Source organism: Phymastichus coffea, unplaced genomic scaffold (genome assembly GCF_024137745.1).
Source record: "Phymastichus coffea isolate CEN01 unplaced genomic scaffold, Cenicafe_Pcof_1.1 PCOF00081, whole genome shotgun sequence".
In the NCBI taxonomy this organism is placed as follows: Eukaryota; Metazoa; Arthropoda; class Insecta; order Hymenoptera; family Eulophidae; genus Phymastichus; species Phymastichus coffea.
This window is the reverse complement of record NW_026706892.1, coordinates 855707-874731: the sequence shown is the minus strand read 5'-3', so window position 1 is coordinate 874731 and position 19025 is coordinate 855707. Positions and strand designations below refer to the sequence as shown.

The 19025-nt window shown below is 38.4% G+C and overlaps 1 protein-coding gene across 2 annotated transcripts in view; it reads left to right on the top strand.

Annotated features, from left to right (window-relative positions):
• The window catches only part of LOC131668571 (dipeptidase 1-like), a 203701-nt gene that overhangs the window by 23881 nt on the left and 160795 nt on the right, over window positions 1–19025 (top strand). The window contains exons 2-3 of one of the 2 annotated variants that reach the window (XM_058942851.1): window positions 2695–3171; window positions 11068–11409. In XM_058942851.1, coding sequence (XP_058798834.1) covers window positions 2911–3171; window positions 11068–11409 — 603 coding nt within the window. In that variant the 5' untranslated portion in view covers window positions 2695–2910. Of the gene's footprint in view, window positions 1–2694; window positions 3172–11064; window positions 11410–19025 lie in introns of both variants that reach the window. The other variant, XM_058942850.1, reaches the window with a different exon arrangement.

Genomic DNA, 19025 nt, shown 5'->3' with positions numbered 1-19025 from the left:
ATCAAAGTTTCTTCTAAGAAAAAGTAACAGGGCAATAAATAAAGTATAATGAAACTTTTAAAACGCGGAATGATAATTTTGACTACTCGTTCGCGCCGTTTGCGCTTCGAAAATTTTCTTTACTATGAGAGAGAGAGAGAGAGAGACAGAGAGAGAGAGAGAGACAGAGACAGAGAGAGAGAGAGAGAGAGAGAGAGAGAGAGAGAGAGAGAGAGAGAGAGATAGTTGTGCGGTAATAGGTTCTTAAATTACGGTGCATGCTCGGACTGTCTTTGCTACATCTGTTTGTGTTTGCGTTCAACTATCGCTGCACATTTGTGCGTCTCATGTTTGATCCCAGCCCTGAGATACCCGAAAAGTATGGGACACACGTGTCATAGATGCCATGAGATAAGGAAGACACGTGTTGGACGAGCGATTCTTCTTGTAAAGAAAAATAGGCGATGACAGTCAGTTCCTTCAGGGAAACCAGCAGTGGCACTTCTCGCTCTATCTCACATAGTCGTGAGCCGTGTGTGATACCGCGTTTAGCGATTTAGTGACATTGAATAAAAACAGCAATTGAAGTGTGTATGTTTGTGTGTGCACGAGTGCAGTGTGAGAAGTTGCGCTAGGCGTTTTCGCGATTGCCGGTGAACCGACTAAAGGGCTAACTACGTTAGCAGAGGACGTCTTCACGACTCTAGGTGCTGCCACAACTCTCCAAGCCCATCAGATCGGCATCACAGGTCATCGCAGTATTGTGTGCCCGAGACGTCGGGGCTGCGGTGCACCGAGGTGTGTGTGTGTGTGTGTGTGATGGCACTTCCTGGCTATCTGTGTGTGAGTAATAATCTGGTAAGCGAACGCCATTTAAATATACGTGCTTTGTACAGGCTCTGCGAGCCTTCAGGTAACAATGTTATGTAATTAGCGTTTAAGTTATTTGTTAAAGTTCAACTTTGTAATTAGATAGCTTTTCCCCCACTTAGGACTGGGGTTTTTTTATGCCGGATAAGTACATATGTTAGCTTTTGTTTTTTTCCTGATTAAGGTAAGATTTCACTTAATCTCTGAATCAGAATTTTTACTTATATTACGCACACACCCTTAACCCTAGTCTAACTTAAGTACAAAACATAAGCTTTCATCTCCAGGTGAGATCATTAATAAAATTTCTCCTTTTCTTACTATTACGTAGTAATTGAACACTACTTTTTAGGCAGAAAGCAATGAATATTTTATTCTAGTCATTTGCCAAAATGCATCCTTACCGGTTGCCATAATAATTCAACGAATAAAGTTGAAATCTCATTTGGAATTCTCGCTTGGCAGGGCGGACGAAAAACTCGTTGATTCTCAAGTAGTTCGGTGGTTGTTGGGACAATTACGAAAAATGTTCGCGCACGTGCCACTTCACGGCAAGAGTGCTTGAATTTTAAAAAAAGGTCAAAGCATTACGCGTTTTTGAATAAGTTTGACAACATGACTGGGTGATAAAGAAAGAATGAAAGTTGGTAAAAGTCAGTGTGAATGGATGTCTAATTTAAAGTTCCAGTGTATATGGTAGGGGGAAGCTGTGGCGACAAGTGTTGTTGTGAAAACTTAGGACAGGAAGAGATGATTTGACAAACTAGAAACAGATGAATAATGGATACTTAAGTTACTCTACATCCACTGGGAATGGACACTTATGAATTCTTCGATGCATTATACAGTAGCTTCCTCGTTCGCGCAACTGCAAATCAAAACTTTGTGTAGATTAATAAAGACTACCCGAGTCTAATAGTTTTCGAGGCTACAATATTTTAGTATTTCCATATTGGAAGCAATTACACTTGAAGTAAATTAGACAGTTCAAATTCCCTTGAGATAGTTGAATGCAAGTCAAATGTGCAGAGTAACTTCAATGAATTATTGTTACCAGAAATTTCGTTATTCATTTTAATTATGTATGTTGTAAGTCTGTTGAAAAATCAAGTGTTTTCAATTTCAAAAAGAATCTCTTTTCATACATTACTAATTGATAATCGTTCGACGGACGGACCGAAAGACTATTTCAGTATCTGCAGGTCTCCCAATACTCATAGTTCAATCAATTAAACGTAATTAGAAATCACCATACAACTTCAATTATGTACCGCCATCACTTTCAGCCGAAAAAGAATACTACCAGTACAGCACACACGCGCGCGCGCGTAAAGCGTATAACAAGGGCGAAAGCCTTCAGGCAAGATAAAGGTCCGAGGCCATAAGTAGTAACGGTCGAGCTACGGTTGAATGTCTGTAGGTGTACACGCGAGCAAACTTAAGCTCGAGGGATCTTCGGCAAACGGCTTCTTCCACGTTCATTTAGACACGATTGTATTGCTTTTGGATGGGTTATACGCTTACTTTCCAACAGTGCATTCACGTACATTAGCTCCGCTAATGAAACGGACGGTTTTCACGATCAATTAGACCTTGCGAATAGATATCGCCAGATTATGCGTCGGCGATATATTACAAAATCAATAATCATTAGAATCTTTTTTCTCTGCGGTCCCATTATCGAGAAAAGTTAATAGTATATTGGAAGGGGTTTTAATGATTGAAGAAAAAACGCGACAGCCGTTTATTAATATTAAAAGTAGACAAAGCTCGATTTCACTTTGCCATTGACGCAATACAATAGATCAATTATCATTGCTAAAAGAATGTCTCTGTTTGTTATAGCTGCCCAGGCATAAATCGTTCAGAAGTAGAAAAGCGAGTGGAAATGATGTTGGGCGAAGAGAGACAGTCGACGTGATCAGAATCACGAAAGTCGAGGATTCAGCAAGTCGCCGGCAGGACCTGATGCTGTCGCAGTAGCGGGCGAGAAGGCCCATAGCATCAGGAGCAAAAAGAGAATGGGCAGGCTTGGCGTGCACTGAGGCGTGGGTGCGCGATATGCATCACGCTAGTTTGGGTTACGGGGCCGCTGGAGCAGGCACGCAAGATCGCTTGCCCGTCTGCACGCAGCTCGACAAGTGCCCTTACGAGGCCTACGCCGCTCAGATACCTGACTGTTGCGCTGCGGCTGCCGCCGCCGCCGCCGCAGCTGCAGCTGCTGCGCAAGAGCCCTATCCCAGACCACCCAGCGGCTATGACACCAGGTGCTACGACGATTGCCACCGGAGAACACCTTATGGCGACGACTCGTACTCACAAGTTCGTAATTATTTTTTAGCGTATTCTCAGAATGACCGAGCGATTTGCTATTTCAAAAAGCTGCGCCACGTTTCAAACGACTAATTCATGCACGTTTGTGTTATTGTAAAGTAGTATTTGAGTGGTTATTGCCTACATTTTTGAGAATCGCTACTAGTGTTACATTATAATATTTATCGAATTGATGAATGACTTTAGCCATTATTTCTCAATGCAATATTGAATAATTCCATCGCAGATAATTTATCTCTTATAAAGAACAAGGGAATGTAAAACAATAGTTGATTGTTAAATTTTCTATCCATCGTGTACAGTCTGATGACGTTGCATGGAGATATAAATCATTTAGCTGGATAATAGCCTGCATAATGAGCTTGTTCGAATATTTTTTTTCTGCTACGCGTGTACATACAATGCAGATGACATCTATTGATGGGAAATGACACAGGTGCATTATTAGTGGTCGTTTGTTTTGGGCCTCGTATTTTCGCGAGCGAATACGCTAAATCCACTGCGGAGAATCGAAATCAATTGGAACATAATCGAAAAGCTTAGCACGATGGAGAGATTGTAATCCGAATCCCGGTCCGGAAATAATTCAGCCTCGCTGACGATGCTAAATGGGCGCACGGTTGTTGATTGTAAAACTGCAATGAAATCCACTACTTTCCCCCAGCAGACGTGCGTCATCGCTTAGTGGGATTGCCGCGAGCATCTATCCGTATCTTCCTTCGTAGTTTAGCCGTGCTCTGACAATTAGCGTTATTCTACGAGGAGATTCATCCAATTGCAGGCTTTCACATTTGTCACGGTAATTGATTCGCGGCAGTTTTTGTTTTACTTTATTTCGGGCATAAATTTCCTGGCCCGGGCGTTTTTTGAGGGATAGCGCGCGGTTGCATAGCGGGCGGGGGGGGGGGGGGGGGGGGGGCATACCGCTAACGCTGTGTTTTTGTGCGCGCGCCCTCCGGGAAAAATGTCGATAAGGCTCGCTATCGGAGAGGAAATACTGGCCAAGCTTTGCCCGTGGGCTTTGTTCGCGTGGGGCTTTTCTAATTTACATGATTTATCGCGCGCCTGGCTTCTGTTCTATGCTAACGCAGTCAAAATTGTTGTTCAATAAAACACAATTTTAGAGTTTTGGTAGAAACCGTTGCGACAGGAGGATTAGCGGCGAAGTTGTACTTCCGCGCTCTAATCACACTGTTTATGGAGATCAAACGAAAAATAATCTCAAGTTTTATGTTTCGGACAGTCTACAGACGAGCGCTCTCGCTTAGTTATGCTGTGGCTCTCAGCTCTCCTGATTACGGGAATGAATTTTAATGCCGCCGTTGCAGTTGTTCATTATGTACGTTGATGTTGCTCGTGTTTCAAGCTTGCGGTTCAACGGCTTATGCGCTAATAAATCATTCGATGATCGCATGCTGCTCTAATTTTATCACGTGAAGCATCAAATTTCACAGAAAGTTAAGCCGTAATTAGTGTCGTAGAGCAGATTTCAATTTCACAAGTTATAAGTTTTACTTGGAAAGATAACTCGCGCGCTGAAAGGAACTTCAGAGATTACCTTCTTTAAAAGAGTGCGCGAGAGAGAGAGAGAGACTCTGTCAATTTGTTTAAAAGGCCGCAAATAAGGCTACGCGCAGCGTGATGCGCTTACAGGTAATAGACCGAAATCTCCTTGTGGTTACCTCTCAACGCTCGCATCAGATCCAAGGGAAAGAGAGAGAGAGAGAGAGAGAGAGAGAGGCGGATTAAGGTCACGTGTGCAGCGCGCGTTGCCTCCCCTGCGGCATGCTTTTTTACTGAGTGGCTTGGCGTATCTCTTTTGCGACTACGATAATTAGCATAGCTGCTGCGTCGAGGGCAAACGAATCGAGCACTTCAAGCCAGTGCGCATTTTTCAGAAATTTTACTTTAGCGTAGCGAAATGTATCGACTTGATCTACATTGAAAATTTTTATTAATTTTGGATCCCTTCAGCAAATAAATTAATAAACTAACGCATTAAATGAAAATTAAAGAAAAAAAAACTATACGGATTGAGTTTATTTTCTCAAAGTGAATTTATATTTCTTTGAAGAAAAATAGTATCGACTTGTTATTGACTTGGATGTTACGTATGATGAGATCAAAGAGCCGTTACAACTTTGACGTTTCCCTGGAAAATTTGGAGAAAATTTGATTCCCAGTCAGACTTACTTTTGAAAGCCAATGAGAAAGATATATATTTCATTCCTCAAACTGCTATACTGTGATAGAGCGACATAGTTATTCATAGTCGTTTGACAAACCCTCTCGCTTTCATCACGGTAGTCCTTAGCCATGCATAATGAAAATATCCATCAGGGTATTATGCAATGCGAGAATTTCAAGCTGACTGCACTCGCATTGCCTAATAATATACCGCGAGAGAGACCGGGAGAGCCACGTAGCAATCAGGATTATTTATTGACGTTGACGCAGTTGGACCGAATCCAAGCAGTTCTACTCTGCCTCTCTCTCTCTCTCTCTCTTTCACTAACACACGGGGGGTAGGTCAGTTACATAATCAACGCATTCACGCGGGACGACGATGCGTGGAGCAAGTCTTGGCTACCCCCGGGGTCCGCGGGCTCGAGTCCGCTAATTGATGCGCGCTATCCGATTACCGCTGATGCGCCTGCAACGCGCGCGCGAGCAAGCGTGTTTACCCGCTTGAAAAATTTCGCGATATGCTCATTTTGCGACTGTTTCACTTGTTATTACGCTGGCTACCGGGCAAATGCGGCTTTACGGCTTGTTTGGCGGAGGATTCCGCGTTCCACGAAATTTTCTTTTTCGAATCTCTCGAACGTCCGCGTATCAAAAGAATCTTATTGGATTACCCTCATTGTTTGCGACTCGCGGGAAATAAGCCTCCGAATCAAAGCGACATGGCCAACCCAACCCAACCCAACCCATAAACGTCACACGAAAGCGGCAGCATCCGAAAAGGATAACGGATTACGAACAAGAAAAAGAGAGATGTTTCAAACGACTCGCTCCCATGAAAATTTAATGAAAATCTAGATTCGAATGAAAGAAATTTAACGTAAATCCGTTTTTTAAATATTTTATGGAACTGACGTGGAGGGATTTGAGATTTTTCTATAATTGCATTGTGCGATGGGAAAAAAAATACTTAAAATCATTCATAGCGTTGTCAACGCAACGCCACGAAAAATGTACGCGTGTACGTGCGCGTGTGTGCATTTGCAATTCAGAAAAACTTCAAAATATTTTCACTCACCGTCTCTCTGTGGTAAGCATCTGGCGGGTGCACACACACACGTGCACACTGCAGGCAGCCGCAACAAAGCCTCAGCGTACGGTGCCGCTTCTCCGCGCGCGCACAAATGTGTACTTGTATGCAAAGAGCGAAAGAAGCATGGAATGCGCTAGATGCGAATTGCATAAAGCCATCCCCACGTGTGTGAGCTTCGTATTATTACAGAGCATGCGGCGAAAGAAAGAAAAAGAGAGAGAGAGAGAGAGAGTCCACTAAGAAGAGAGAATGTCGGATACCAAAAGTAACCAGGAAAAGGAAGTAATACATCGTTGCTAAGGGAGGATTACGTTGAATTTTATTATCGTGTTACAACGAGTGAATCAAAATGAATTGCTTTCGTGCGCATGCATGGCAATGCATTTTTCAAGAAATTTTCTTTTTATTTTGATGTTTATCCAATTTATTAGACAATTACAATGTACAAACGTACATCGATGCATATGTGAACTGAATGTACGATGCTTATTCTGGTAGCTTTATTAACGAGTCATAAATATACGTAGCGTTTCAAGCTTTCACCTCGATATTTATTGCATTATAATTGAAAACAGTATTTAGTTAACGCCGAAATTCGGAGAATACTACATTCGACGTAAATACAAACGAATGGCAATAAATACGTTTGTTTATTAATTAGTAACGGCAAATCGCTCATTATTCAACGATGCTTACGACCAGATTCATGTTTTGTTATGACTCGTCACCGTTGCGACAAGCGCAGGACAATTTAGAAATCCAAATTGAGTTTATTACTTTGCTCTAGAATGTAATTAAAGTGCAAGGGTTTTGAATAGAACTTTTGATGAGCAACGAATTTAACAACGTTAATAACTTGCTCATGTTGCAAAGAAAAAGTACATTGCAAGCATGGCGACGTTTTTGAAAGTGTGAACTTGATTATTTGTTTGGCTGGTTTACATTTTTTTCGTTCAATCTATTTACGGTATTAAATTTAACAGGTTCCATTTGAATTTTTCTTTCAACCTGCTAAATATTGGAAACATCAATCAAAGATTTTTTAGAGTGGATTGCTATTCACTTATAAATGAACTTGAATTACTGATATAAAGCAGATGAAGATCAATGAGTGAATTATTAATGATACTTTATACATATTTCATTCATATTTATAATTCAGTCGATCATCGAGTAATAAAGCGAGTATTTTGTAATTATTGATTTAGTTGCCTTCAAATGCTTAATTATATTATTCAAAGTAAATTTTTAATTTACGCAGGTATTATTAGTCAAGCACTGCTCTTCGTATATATTAAATAGAAACCTAATTAGGTAAGGTAGTAAAATAAAATATCTATAGTGATCTGATAGATACAGGCTTGCAGGTATTGGTCTGCTCGTTAATACATAGGTACATATACACATGTGTACGATAGCCATTTGACAGGGCAGTTACGGCATGTAATTCTGGCAAAAGCAAGAGATTGGAAAGCAAGACGGAAAGAAACTTTTTCCATCTCTTGCTGCCGGCAGCAGCAGCAGCAGTGGCGTTTTCTGGGTCAACGGGACGTTTGTGGAGAATGTAAGCCGATTAGAATCGGGGGGGGGGGGGGGGGGGATCTAGGTCGACCGGAAATGGCCGTTGTTGTTTCCATCCTCTCTCCTCTCTAACGTTTTACGCCTCGTATTACTTAATTGATTAACGTCCCGATAGTCAACCTCCACGTGTGAGTACGTGTGTGCGGGATTTAGTTGGCTGACACGGGATTTGCGAGACTTTTGGATAAAAACAGTGGATGGACGTTAATGACCTCATATAATGAGGGTTATTTTTTTTCTTTTCATTTATTTTCACCTATATTGACAACGCATCTGGCGAAAATAAGTAAATAATCCTACAAAATGGGTAACATTGTGATTTTTAATATATTACATGAACGTACTTTTTCAATGATCAGTGCCAAAAAACTAAAGAAAAAATGAATTTACTTTTATGTCACAGAATTATTTTAAATTTGATAAAATGGTGTTTTGTATTTCTCCGATCTTGATACTCCTGGAGTTGTATGCATTATATTCTTTGCAAGTTAATTAGGTTCTTTCATTAGTCGGTGTACTTTCTGCGGGCAGCTTCTATTTTTTCCTTTATAGTTGATATGTTGACGCCCTTCCTAATTATTTCATTTATAACGAAGTATCGTGCGTATGTAAAATAGCTATGTTGTTTGCATAAGTGGTAATATTAATATTTTCTGTGGTTGACAGATCATAGGTGTAAATAGAATATAATATGGAACCAAGAATACTTCCTTAAGGAATGTAGACTTTTATTGGATACAGTGTTTAGTAGTTTCGTTATTTATTTTAATCTTGAAATTTCTGTGGTTTAATTATGGTTCTCAGAGTATATAGATAGAGATTTTTTGGTACAATTTTATTAAGTTTATACAGTAAGCCTTTGTGCCAGACTTTATCAAATGCTTGGGCTATGTCAAGAAATATTGCATTACAATATTCTTTTCTTTGATAAATATTCTGGATTTTAGTGGTTACTCTGTTTATTTGTACTATTGTGGCATGATTGTTATGGAAACCGAATTCATGATTGAGTATAATATTTTGTTTCAGCAGTATTTTATTTAGTCTTTTGATTATTATTTTTTCGCAGACTTTTGAAAATGTAGGAAATAGGCTGATTAGTCTACAGGATGAATAAAATTCGATTGATTTGTCTAGTTTGGGGATGAGTGTGATTGTTACTATTTCTCGTACAGCAGGAAAATAAGATTGTCGAAATATTTCTTTTATCACTGTAGTAATAAATCATTTTACTTTTATAGGTAATTCCTTTAGTAATTTTCTATTAATTTTGTCATGTTATGGAATCTTTTTGGTTTAAGGCTAGTAATTATGTTATTTATTTCTGGGATTTTTATATTTTCAATTGTGTAATTAGTGTTATTAGCTTGGGTAATATTTAATAACGTGAGTTCTTCATCTATTGTTATGCTGTATTACGGGAGGAGTGGGGGGGGGGGGGGGGGGGGGGGGATACATTTTTCAAATGTTTAACAAATGTAGTAACTTCATTATTGCTAGTTCTTGCTCATGTCATCTCAGCTTTTATAATGCGTGAAGAAAATTGTTTGAGTTGTTTTATTATATTTTGTTACTTTTCAGAGTGAGTAGTTGAACGCCTCTATAGCAGTTTGATTTTTCAAAGACTTGTTTATAACCGCATTTTTTTCTTAAAAATAATTTTTTTAATTCTTTGATTGATCGATTACACTTTGTTTTGGCTGATTGTAGTCTACGTTGTTGCCATACGTTGTGTTTCTTTTATCGGATTTATCCTGATTAGGAGTTAACCGTATAAAATTTTAATTTTTTTAAATATTTTGGAATTGCTATGTTGATAACTACGTGGATATTATTGTTTAGAATTTCTATGCCAGTATCTATGTTTTGTTGAGTTTTAAGCGGTATTTTACACCTTAGTTTATTATTTAGAACATTTTTGTAAGTCTCCTAGTTTGTATTATTATTATACAGGGAACTATACTTTGTGTTGATTTTGATTATTGTTTGATAATTTATAATTATTAGAGAATGACTTGAGGCTAAATAAAGACATGGTTTGACGATTATTTTATTAGGAGATACGCTTTTTATAATAGTGAAGGCTATTAAATCGGGTAATTTATTAGTAGTGGAGTGCTAATTCGTGACTTTGTCCGAAGATATTGGTGTTAGGTTTTTTGGTTGCATTACCGAATAATGATTTACTCTTTTTGGATTGGAAATTATTGACCTTGATCCCTAACATAGATATTTTGGATATTAGGTCAAAGTAATTATCATTAATTTAGTATATAATTAGAAAAGCAACTTACTGAAAAGCTTCATGCTAATTTTTGAAAACTTTACTTTTTGAAATCTTGAGGCTTTTGAAAAGTCGTAGCTGTGATTTACCAAATCAACTTAGAATTTTGAAATTTTTAAGACTTTAGAGATGAATAATGTCTACCAGTGATTGATTCCTCTCAGGATGGTGACAATATAGATTTACTTGGGTTCATAATGCCATACAACAATAATTTTCAATATAATTTTAATCCATTTAATAAAATAGATTATACTTGGTACAAATATTTTACTTTCTCGCAGACAATTTAATAGTAATCTATCGTGTTCGATGGTCTAGTTTCAAGCTCTAAGAATTATATAAAAATAATTTATGGAAACAGTCCGTTGCAAATACTAATAAAAGGCAAATAGCTTGCCAACAAGAACATAATTTCCAAAGTACTGCCTCACTAACAAACAAAGCTGCATTAAAATCCCTCCCTCCCCCCGTACACATAACTATACAGTGTTAGCACGGTCAATTCCTCTATAGCGCAAACGACTAAAGCCGCGCGCAAATTCCGGAAACGTTTGCCCCATTCCACGTATCCGATAACCGTCAGACCGATCCATTGCAATGCTGTCGTCATCCCTAATCACGTCGATCTCAGTACTCCTTGGACTGCGGAAAAGCCACAAGCTCTAAAGCTTCTCTCTCTCCCTCTCTCTCTCTCAGTCAATCCTTGAGCATAATGAGGAATTCTCGGTGTGATCAGCAGGATTCGGTGCCAACTGGCGCGTACCAAAGGCCACCGTCAAGGCTCGGTTACGATGACCAGCAAAGCCAGCAGAGTCAGCAACAGCAGCCAGCCAGGCCACAATCACGTATGGGTGGTTACTTGGACGACGCTTACCTCCTCGGCGACCAAAGTACCACCGATACTAGCCAGCAGCAACAGCAGCAGCCGCCACAGCTCTACTGCACCAGCGGCTATTGCATGGGTGACATGGGCCGAGGTGGGCTCTGTGGCGAGGAGCTCGAGCTCGACATGCGTCGACACATTCAGGCCTGCGCCTGCACCTGCAACCACATGGGTTATGGGAACTACATGGACTATCAGGTGAGTCTCTCTGCTCTCACTCTAATTAAATGCGATGTAATGAGACTTGGCGATGGGAGTATCAATTGGCAACTGATAAAACGTTGCTCAAGCTTCGTGGTACGAGTATGGCACACTCATGACGGGCTCTACTATATAGAATGACAAATTAGACGCGTAGCTGCACTATTGCGTAAGGATATCGTTGTTCCGCCTGTAGTAATGGTCGTTACGACAATGCTGATGACGATGGCACTGTCAGAGTTTAAGTATACCCAAGAATGTTGACTTGATATGGTTTTAGATCCACACAAGATTCTGCATTCCACGATCACGGTATATCTGATATTTTAAGGTGAAAGATAACGTTAAGCCAGATGTAAATAATTAATCTAACGTTACCCGAGCCTCACAAAGAAAAATGGATATCAAAGACACTTTATACACCAAACAAAAGAAGAAGAAAAATGAACAGCTTTGTATAATGAAATGAGAGGATAAAAATTGATTTCGTAGAGCAAAAGTTCTCAATCACAAGAATCATGATTCCGCTTAACCCCTTTCTCAGCCGAACCGTTTTCAAAAGAAAGTTCTGTCTCTTTCTACAGTGTCTCATCTTCTATATATGCATTTTGCCCGCTTGACTTTGAGTCGTCGTCGCGAACCGCAACTGCTGCTCAGTTGAAAAGCCAAAGCGGACAGGCGCGTGGGAAACCGAGTCGGACAAGAGCGAAACTGTAAATGATGCTCGGAAGATAAGCCGGGCGTATTCTTCTTAGAGTGCGCTCTTCCTATGACGCACGTCTGTCGTGTCTTCGCACTACAGGACCATGACTTTAGCAGTGAGTTTTCGAAGCAATTAAAATGTCGTTTGGAGTATCACTTTGTTTTCAATAAAGCCTCTTCGACAGTGGTCGTAAATCGCTGCTTGCCGCAAAAGCGAAAAGCTTGGAATGATTGATCGAAATATTGTATTTTTCCTCAAAAACAAAAAGCTCAAGGTGATTCACCGAGACAATATTTCAATATTACCACCTCACAATCGCGAAGATATTGCATTTGACGAGCTAGCAATTGAAAAAATTGAAGCAGAGCTCGCCCCACGCGTAGAGCACTGAGCCTGCAGATGATCTAGCGCGCAGATAAAGCTGCAATATAGCCGAGTTAAATGGGCCGAGAGGGAGCGAGGGAAGTTTTCAGCGACGGCGACGGCGGCGCAGATGCCGCCATGTGTCTCACTTAAGTCTTTACGATTATATGGCATTTCGCTGCTGGTGCTGGTGCTGCTGTTACTACTGGTCGATCATTCCGCCGCTGCGAAAATTTTCCGACCAAAGCGTGAAATTATTCCCGACTTTATGATTCGCCAGGCAGCAACGGTAGCAGCGCTAGCGCGCATTTGTGGAATTGCAAATTGAAATAGCTGCGGCGAAGCTTACGCCAGAATTAATTTTATGCGCTATTTTATATTATATTTTTGGAAAGTTTGCTTTGTCTGCATGCGGCGTTTATCAAGCGCGTTAAATGCGCATAATTTTCGGTTTAATTATTATTCGTTTGAGTGCGCGTCGCGCTTTACGCTGCTTATTATTTCATGGAAGCAAATTATCGGCGAGTCGGATGATCGAAAGCCACGCTATGACAATTTATTGATTATTATTTCACAACAACGGAGAAGTGATTGTGAACTGCTGTATTACTGAATTCTAAATGAGCCTAAGATTTTTTTCGGGTAATTACATAATTTTTACTCTATCGATACATCACGTAATTTGAAATTACCACGGGCTAAAGAAATCTCAACGACGATAATAAATTGTCATCTTTCACGACAGGCATATTCGACGCGAGCTTAATTTGGTTAGAGAGTGCTCGACAAATGCCACGTAGCGCTCAATGGCCAGTATGCGGGGGGTCGACTTGACGTGCCAATCTACATGATGAGGATCAATGACCCGTGAAAAAACTCGGTAGCGCTGCGGCTGACGACAGATTTGCGTGCATAAGTAGTGGAAAAGTGGGCGAGCCTCTTCGTTCTCTCTCATTCTGTCGTGAATGGCATTATTTTCGCTTGTGCCTTGTTTAATTGCGGGGGGGGGGGGGTGGTAAAACGTCGAGACAATGGCGTGCAAAAATAATAATAACTCGCTGAAAAGGGAAAAGGATAAAGTATACGAGCGTTAATTTAATTTCCAAGCCTCTGTTGCTGTAGAGGGCATGTTAATAAAAAAGAATATAGTAGATCCGAGAGGACTAAATTGTCATTCGCGCGTGCATAAGTCACTTTTTAACGCTGTCCGTGTGGATTCTTTCGTTTTTGTTTTTTTTTTGACCAATTTACTTTTCTTCACGATGACGACGTGTTAAAAAAGGGAAAAAGAGATGATGTCGTATCAGCATAATTAAATTGATCGAAAATATTTCTTTTGTTTCCTACTAGCGTTATTTAACGCGCTTCGCGTACTTTATTGTTATTTTGCTGTTATTTATATAATCGTATACATAACGGAATTCTATTATTTATATGATTATATAAACTATGTAAATAATTTTTATATCTGTTATCTATTGGTGGTACGATAATATTCTGTTATCATACAATCAGAACTTTAGTCAATAACAGTGGTTTTCTAAGACATTAGCAATATACCTATTACTATATATTAGTAATACCTTTCAACATTGAATGTTCTCTGGTTTCCTCGTTGACAACATTCGTGAACATTCTTCTTCAAATTTAATATTCTGATAATTATTTGCCGTTTCTCGCAAAGCTGTCACTTTATGAATGTAAAAAAATTAAAATGTAATTATCTTCTCTTTATTCTATTAAATTTTTCTCTCTGTCAATAACATTTTAAAACGACACTATTAATTTCAAAGATGGTAATCAAATTATTCCAGCATACTCTGAAATCATTATTTTTTATTTTACTTAAAACGATTTATTAACGGCATATTTCCATTTTTGCAGATTATTATCCATTTTAATTATTCATAAATTGAATTTATTGCTGCAATATAAGTTTCATACTGCCCTAGATATATAATACAAATATTTTCAAATATACGAAAATCCAAATATTCGCGCTCTTTCTTAGTATCAACCAATCATAACACTGGATGTCGGCGACTCATCATTTTTTAAAGATAGGATAGTCACGCAAAAGAACGAAGCTGTGATGTTATTGACTGATCGTAGAACGACTATGAAAAGCAGAATTTTTTATGTGCCTCCATTGAAGCGTTCTCTTTTTGTTCTTTCCATCCGTCTATCAACTTTGTCTCTGTGAATCTGTTGATGTATATTTTTTTCTTCATGAAATTCAGTCATTCTAATTAAGCCTTAAAAATTGACAGACTTTCATAACTTTCATGATAACGAATATTTTAGGACAGAGGTACGGCTATTGAGTATAATAAACTCGAAAGGCAAAAAAAAAATAATGTAATCAATACTTGAAAATACATAAACGTTATAAGTAAACTGTATACATGAATCTTTACAGCATTGACTTTTTTGATTGCATATAAAATCCGAGTAAGAATCGATAAAAAATAAATTGGCTACTAGAATCTTTCATAACAAAAAGAATATTCGAAAGAATTGTGAAGAATAACGCAAGAAAATAATGGTTTAGTATTATTAACGACATAACGTGATATAAAAATACCTGCTAGTTTTTTTATTCCACCTATGAATTATTGAATTGATTTGCACTAACATCATTTATGTGCGGTTGTTGGGAAAACATTGCACTATGTTCGAACCATATATTCTAATAATACTAGTAGTAATTTTTATTTTTAATTCTTACCTTATAACTTCATCTTATAGAAACATTGGAACGTTTCGACGCCACCTTATAACCATTCCACCATCAACTCCTCTAATGAACACTCAACGCCGATTACAGCACCTTGTCAAAATCAGTCAGTTTCAACTTGTCCATCAAGCCGAGATAACTTTTGCACGTGCGCATTTGCGCCATCCTCTTGTTCTTCTATAGCAAAGCGAAAGTAGGGTAGTCGTGGCGTTTGCAGCGGCCAACCGGAAGTAATCTGCTCGACAGGCTTCCCCTTTACACGAAGCTTGAAAATCAGCTTTGGCGAGCGCGCAAGTACGAGGTTTATTTATTAACGCTCAACAATGCTCTTTCTAAAGCTGTCGAGCTGCATCGACATTTTATCGTTTTTTTTTTATGTATTCTCATCGTGCTTTCTTTCTCTCTCTCCCTCGCTTGCTCTCTCTCTTTATTTTTGTTTCTCAATGTTTCTTTTACGTTCGTTAATCTGATGTTTATTGAGATTCAAGAGGAAGATTATATTGTATTATGCTCATTGTATTTATATATCGGTAAATGTGAGCGGAAAATTTTGATAGCTGTAGTGTATTGTTTAAAAGTGAATTGAGTTTTGAAATATTTTAATACTAGTATCTTTCCGTTTGCGTGTAGATTTATTTATATTGTGAAATATTCATTTAGAGTGCAAACTATTTTTTAGGAATAAACATGCTTTTACAGGTACTATTTTTCTTTCGCGTATCGTAAATTAATACTGAATTTATTATCTGCAATATTTTCACAAGTCATAGAAAATGAGAAATAACACGATTCATTTATTATTCACGCAGAAGAAGTGAATATAAAACATCACGAAAGAGCAGCAAGGATGATAATAAATGAAAACACAACAAATAATAGTGTACAAAATGCAATACGTTGTAACGTGTAAAATCGGTAAGGAAGCATTCAATATCGAAAGTAATGTCCTGTGCCTACACACACGTGCAATTTTTCCATGAAAAATAAAATTCTGGCACCTACGAGCATCATCAACCAGAGAGTGTGTGCGAAGTAAAGTAAAAAGCAAACGTGAAACCAATCAATCATCCCTCGAGCATCAATTCCACATCCGCGACTTTCACAAAAAAAATTGCACTTTTAAGCGCACGCGGCTTTTCCAGCAGGCAACTAGGGTAAGGCGAAGGTATATAGCGCAATGGAGCAGGAGACTCCGCGCACAAAGCAAGCGAGCTTGGGAATCCTGGCGAAATGCCAGTAGCGTTCGTTCTTCTATGCCTCCTCTCTTCCGTAGAGCAACGAAGGAGAAGTAACAGGAGGTAGGGAAAAAAAATCGGCACTGAGTTGTAGTTGCGCAGATATAGAAGCGAACGTTCATTCGGGAACTAGGTGAAAAAATAAAAGAGTCTCCATCATCGCGATATGCTGGACTGTGTGCACTTTGGTCAGAATTTTTCGCGGAGAGGAAAACCAGCCCAGCGAATGAAGAGCTCTATGCGAGAGAGAAACAGAGGCGGAGAGCGTTCGACTCAACTTTTCGGCAACGAACAGGAAAAAAATGGAACTCGACGTGATGCGTTGCAGGCAAGTGTGCATTTTTCAAGAGGTCGGATCAACCTCACAACGTTGAAAAGGAAGATACGAACTTTTGATATTGCGTTGCAGGAATTTCAATGATGTTTCAGCGGAATTGCTATATGCTCGCTCTGTATTAGTTTGTTAGCCAATTGATATCGGTATGCTATTGATGAGATTCCGAAAATCCTGACTGTTCTCAATTACTTCCGAATTGATTTGATTGCGGAGATTGAATTCTATAGAATCTCTAAGAAATTTCATCTGTGTCGACTATGGAATTATAAAGATGACGAGTATTTTCTGTTTTTTAAAATGCGGTGTTGCCACTCTCGGAATTAATCAAAACCTTATTAATGCAACACTTTACATTTAGCTTACACAGCAATAAATTAGTACTGAGAAAAGCGATAATTAAATTTGAACTAATCCACTGTAGTTTTCACCATTTTCATAGATCTTTTATTTTTCAATATTTATATTTCATTAGAACTGTCTCTTTTACTTTATAAAGCGTTCACAATTTTTTCAAACTGAAGGAGTCAGTTGATATTTTTCTCATTTGCTAAATAAGAAAGCGATATTATTACAAAATTATCGAGCAATTATTTTCGAAACTTTTTCTCATTAAAATCATTGAATGTATTAATATAAAAAAATATTCATATAAAGTGAACGAGTGTTACTTGGAAGATCACGATGTCAAAACAAATTGCTATCTATAAAGAGTAGCGAAGGTACGGAGAATTTCTGGAGTAGGCCCTGTACTGCGGGTAACCTCGCTTACTCGCTTTCGCTCGCGCGTCCGTATGCATAATACATGGGTTTATGCGCGCCGGATGCAGACGAGTGCCTATATGCAAATGCGCAAATACTCCTGTCAGTCGACAGCCCCCCTTCGCCCTTCTACCTTGACGCGTATAATTAGCCGAGCGGATTCCTTCCGATTTCGCGCGTCGTACATTGCAATAGCTATTGGACCACGGCGCGAGATAGCGAATGAGACGACAAATTATTAGGAAATTATGAATAATTAACGACCCTATTGAAATAGAGAGGTAGAAAAAGTTTGTCTTTTATGATACTTATTATTTGATGCTGGAGTATTGATAGATAGGATTACTTTTCAAATGAATAAGAACTTGATTTGTATTCCAAGGATAATGTATTCAAGGTAACTGTCAGATCTCGACCGTGATAATTTTTTTTTGCAGCATGAGATAATAACACAGGTCAACACTTTTTTAGAACCAGAGACCGAAGGTACTCTAACCGAAGTGAATTCGAATTCGAGCTCACTATTGCTCCATCACCCTAAGTTTTTGAAATACTCTCACCTAAAAGTGCGAGAAACACTGTGTTTTATAGTTTTTGAACTTTTCTCACATTGAAAATTTTTATTCTATTGCAAATCGGAAAAAATAAATTTTGCAAAAAGAATTACTTAATCTTTTGAAACTGATTATTACAACTAGAGAGATCGTGCATTGAAAAGTAGAAAATTCAGATTTCAGTTATACACGTAATATGTAATAAAAAATTTTCTAGAAATGAAATAACAAACCAAAGTTCATTTTTTACCTTTGAATCTGAAATTATCATGTGATCTACCAAGATGCGTTTAAAAGTGTAAAAATTTTTTTCCATGTATTACGTGTACCTGAAACCTAGATTTTCTACTTTTTAATAAACGAATTCTCTAGTTGTAATAATCGGTTTCAAAAACTTCGGTAGTACTTTTTAAAGTAGAAGATTTGTTCTATCCAATGCCGTTTCCAAATTTGCAATAAATAAAAATTCACGATGTAAGGAAAGCCTAAATACTGCAAAGAACAGTATTTTTTGCACGTTTAGTATAGGATATCTTAAAAGTCTAGGTTTGTGGAGCAATTCTGAGTTCGGATTTGAATTCTACTCGTCAAATTCCTTCGGTTACATTAAGACTGGTTTTTGGTTCCGGACTTTTTTGAAATTTTGTAGGCCAGTGTAATCTTTCAATGTTTGTACGTGTGATAAATTATTACAAGTCCTCAAAATTATATACAGTGTAATGGTATAAACGAGTTTGCATTGTATGACTGATCACGTACGACCAATGCTGGTTACATCGGTATATGTAGTGCTAGTCGATGCAACACACCCAAACAACTCATAGAAAAAAATTGTATATTAGAGAGATATAAAATTACCGTTGACTACTGTGAAACAGTAGCAATATACCTTTCTGAGCAGACATTGTAAACAAGTTCCAATCGG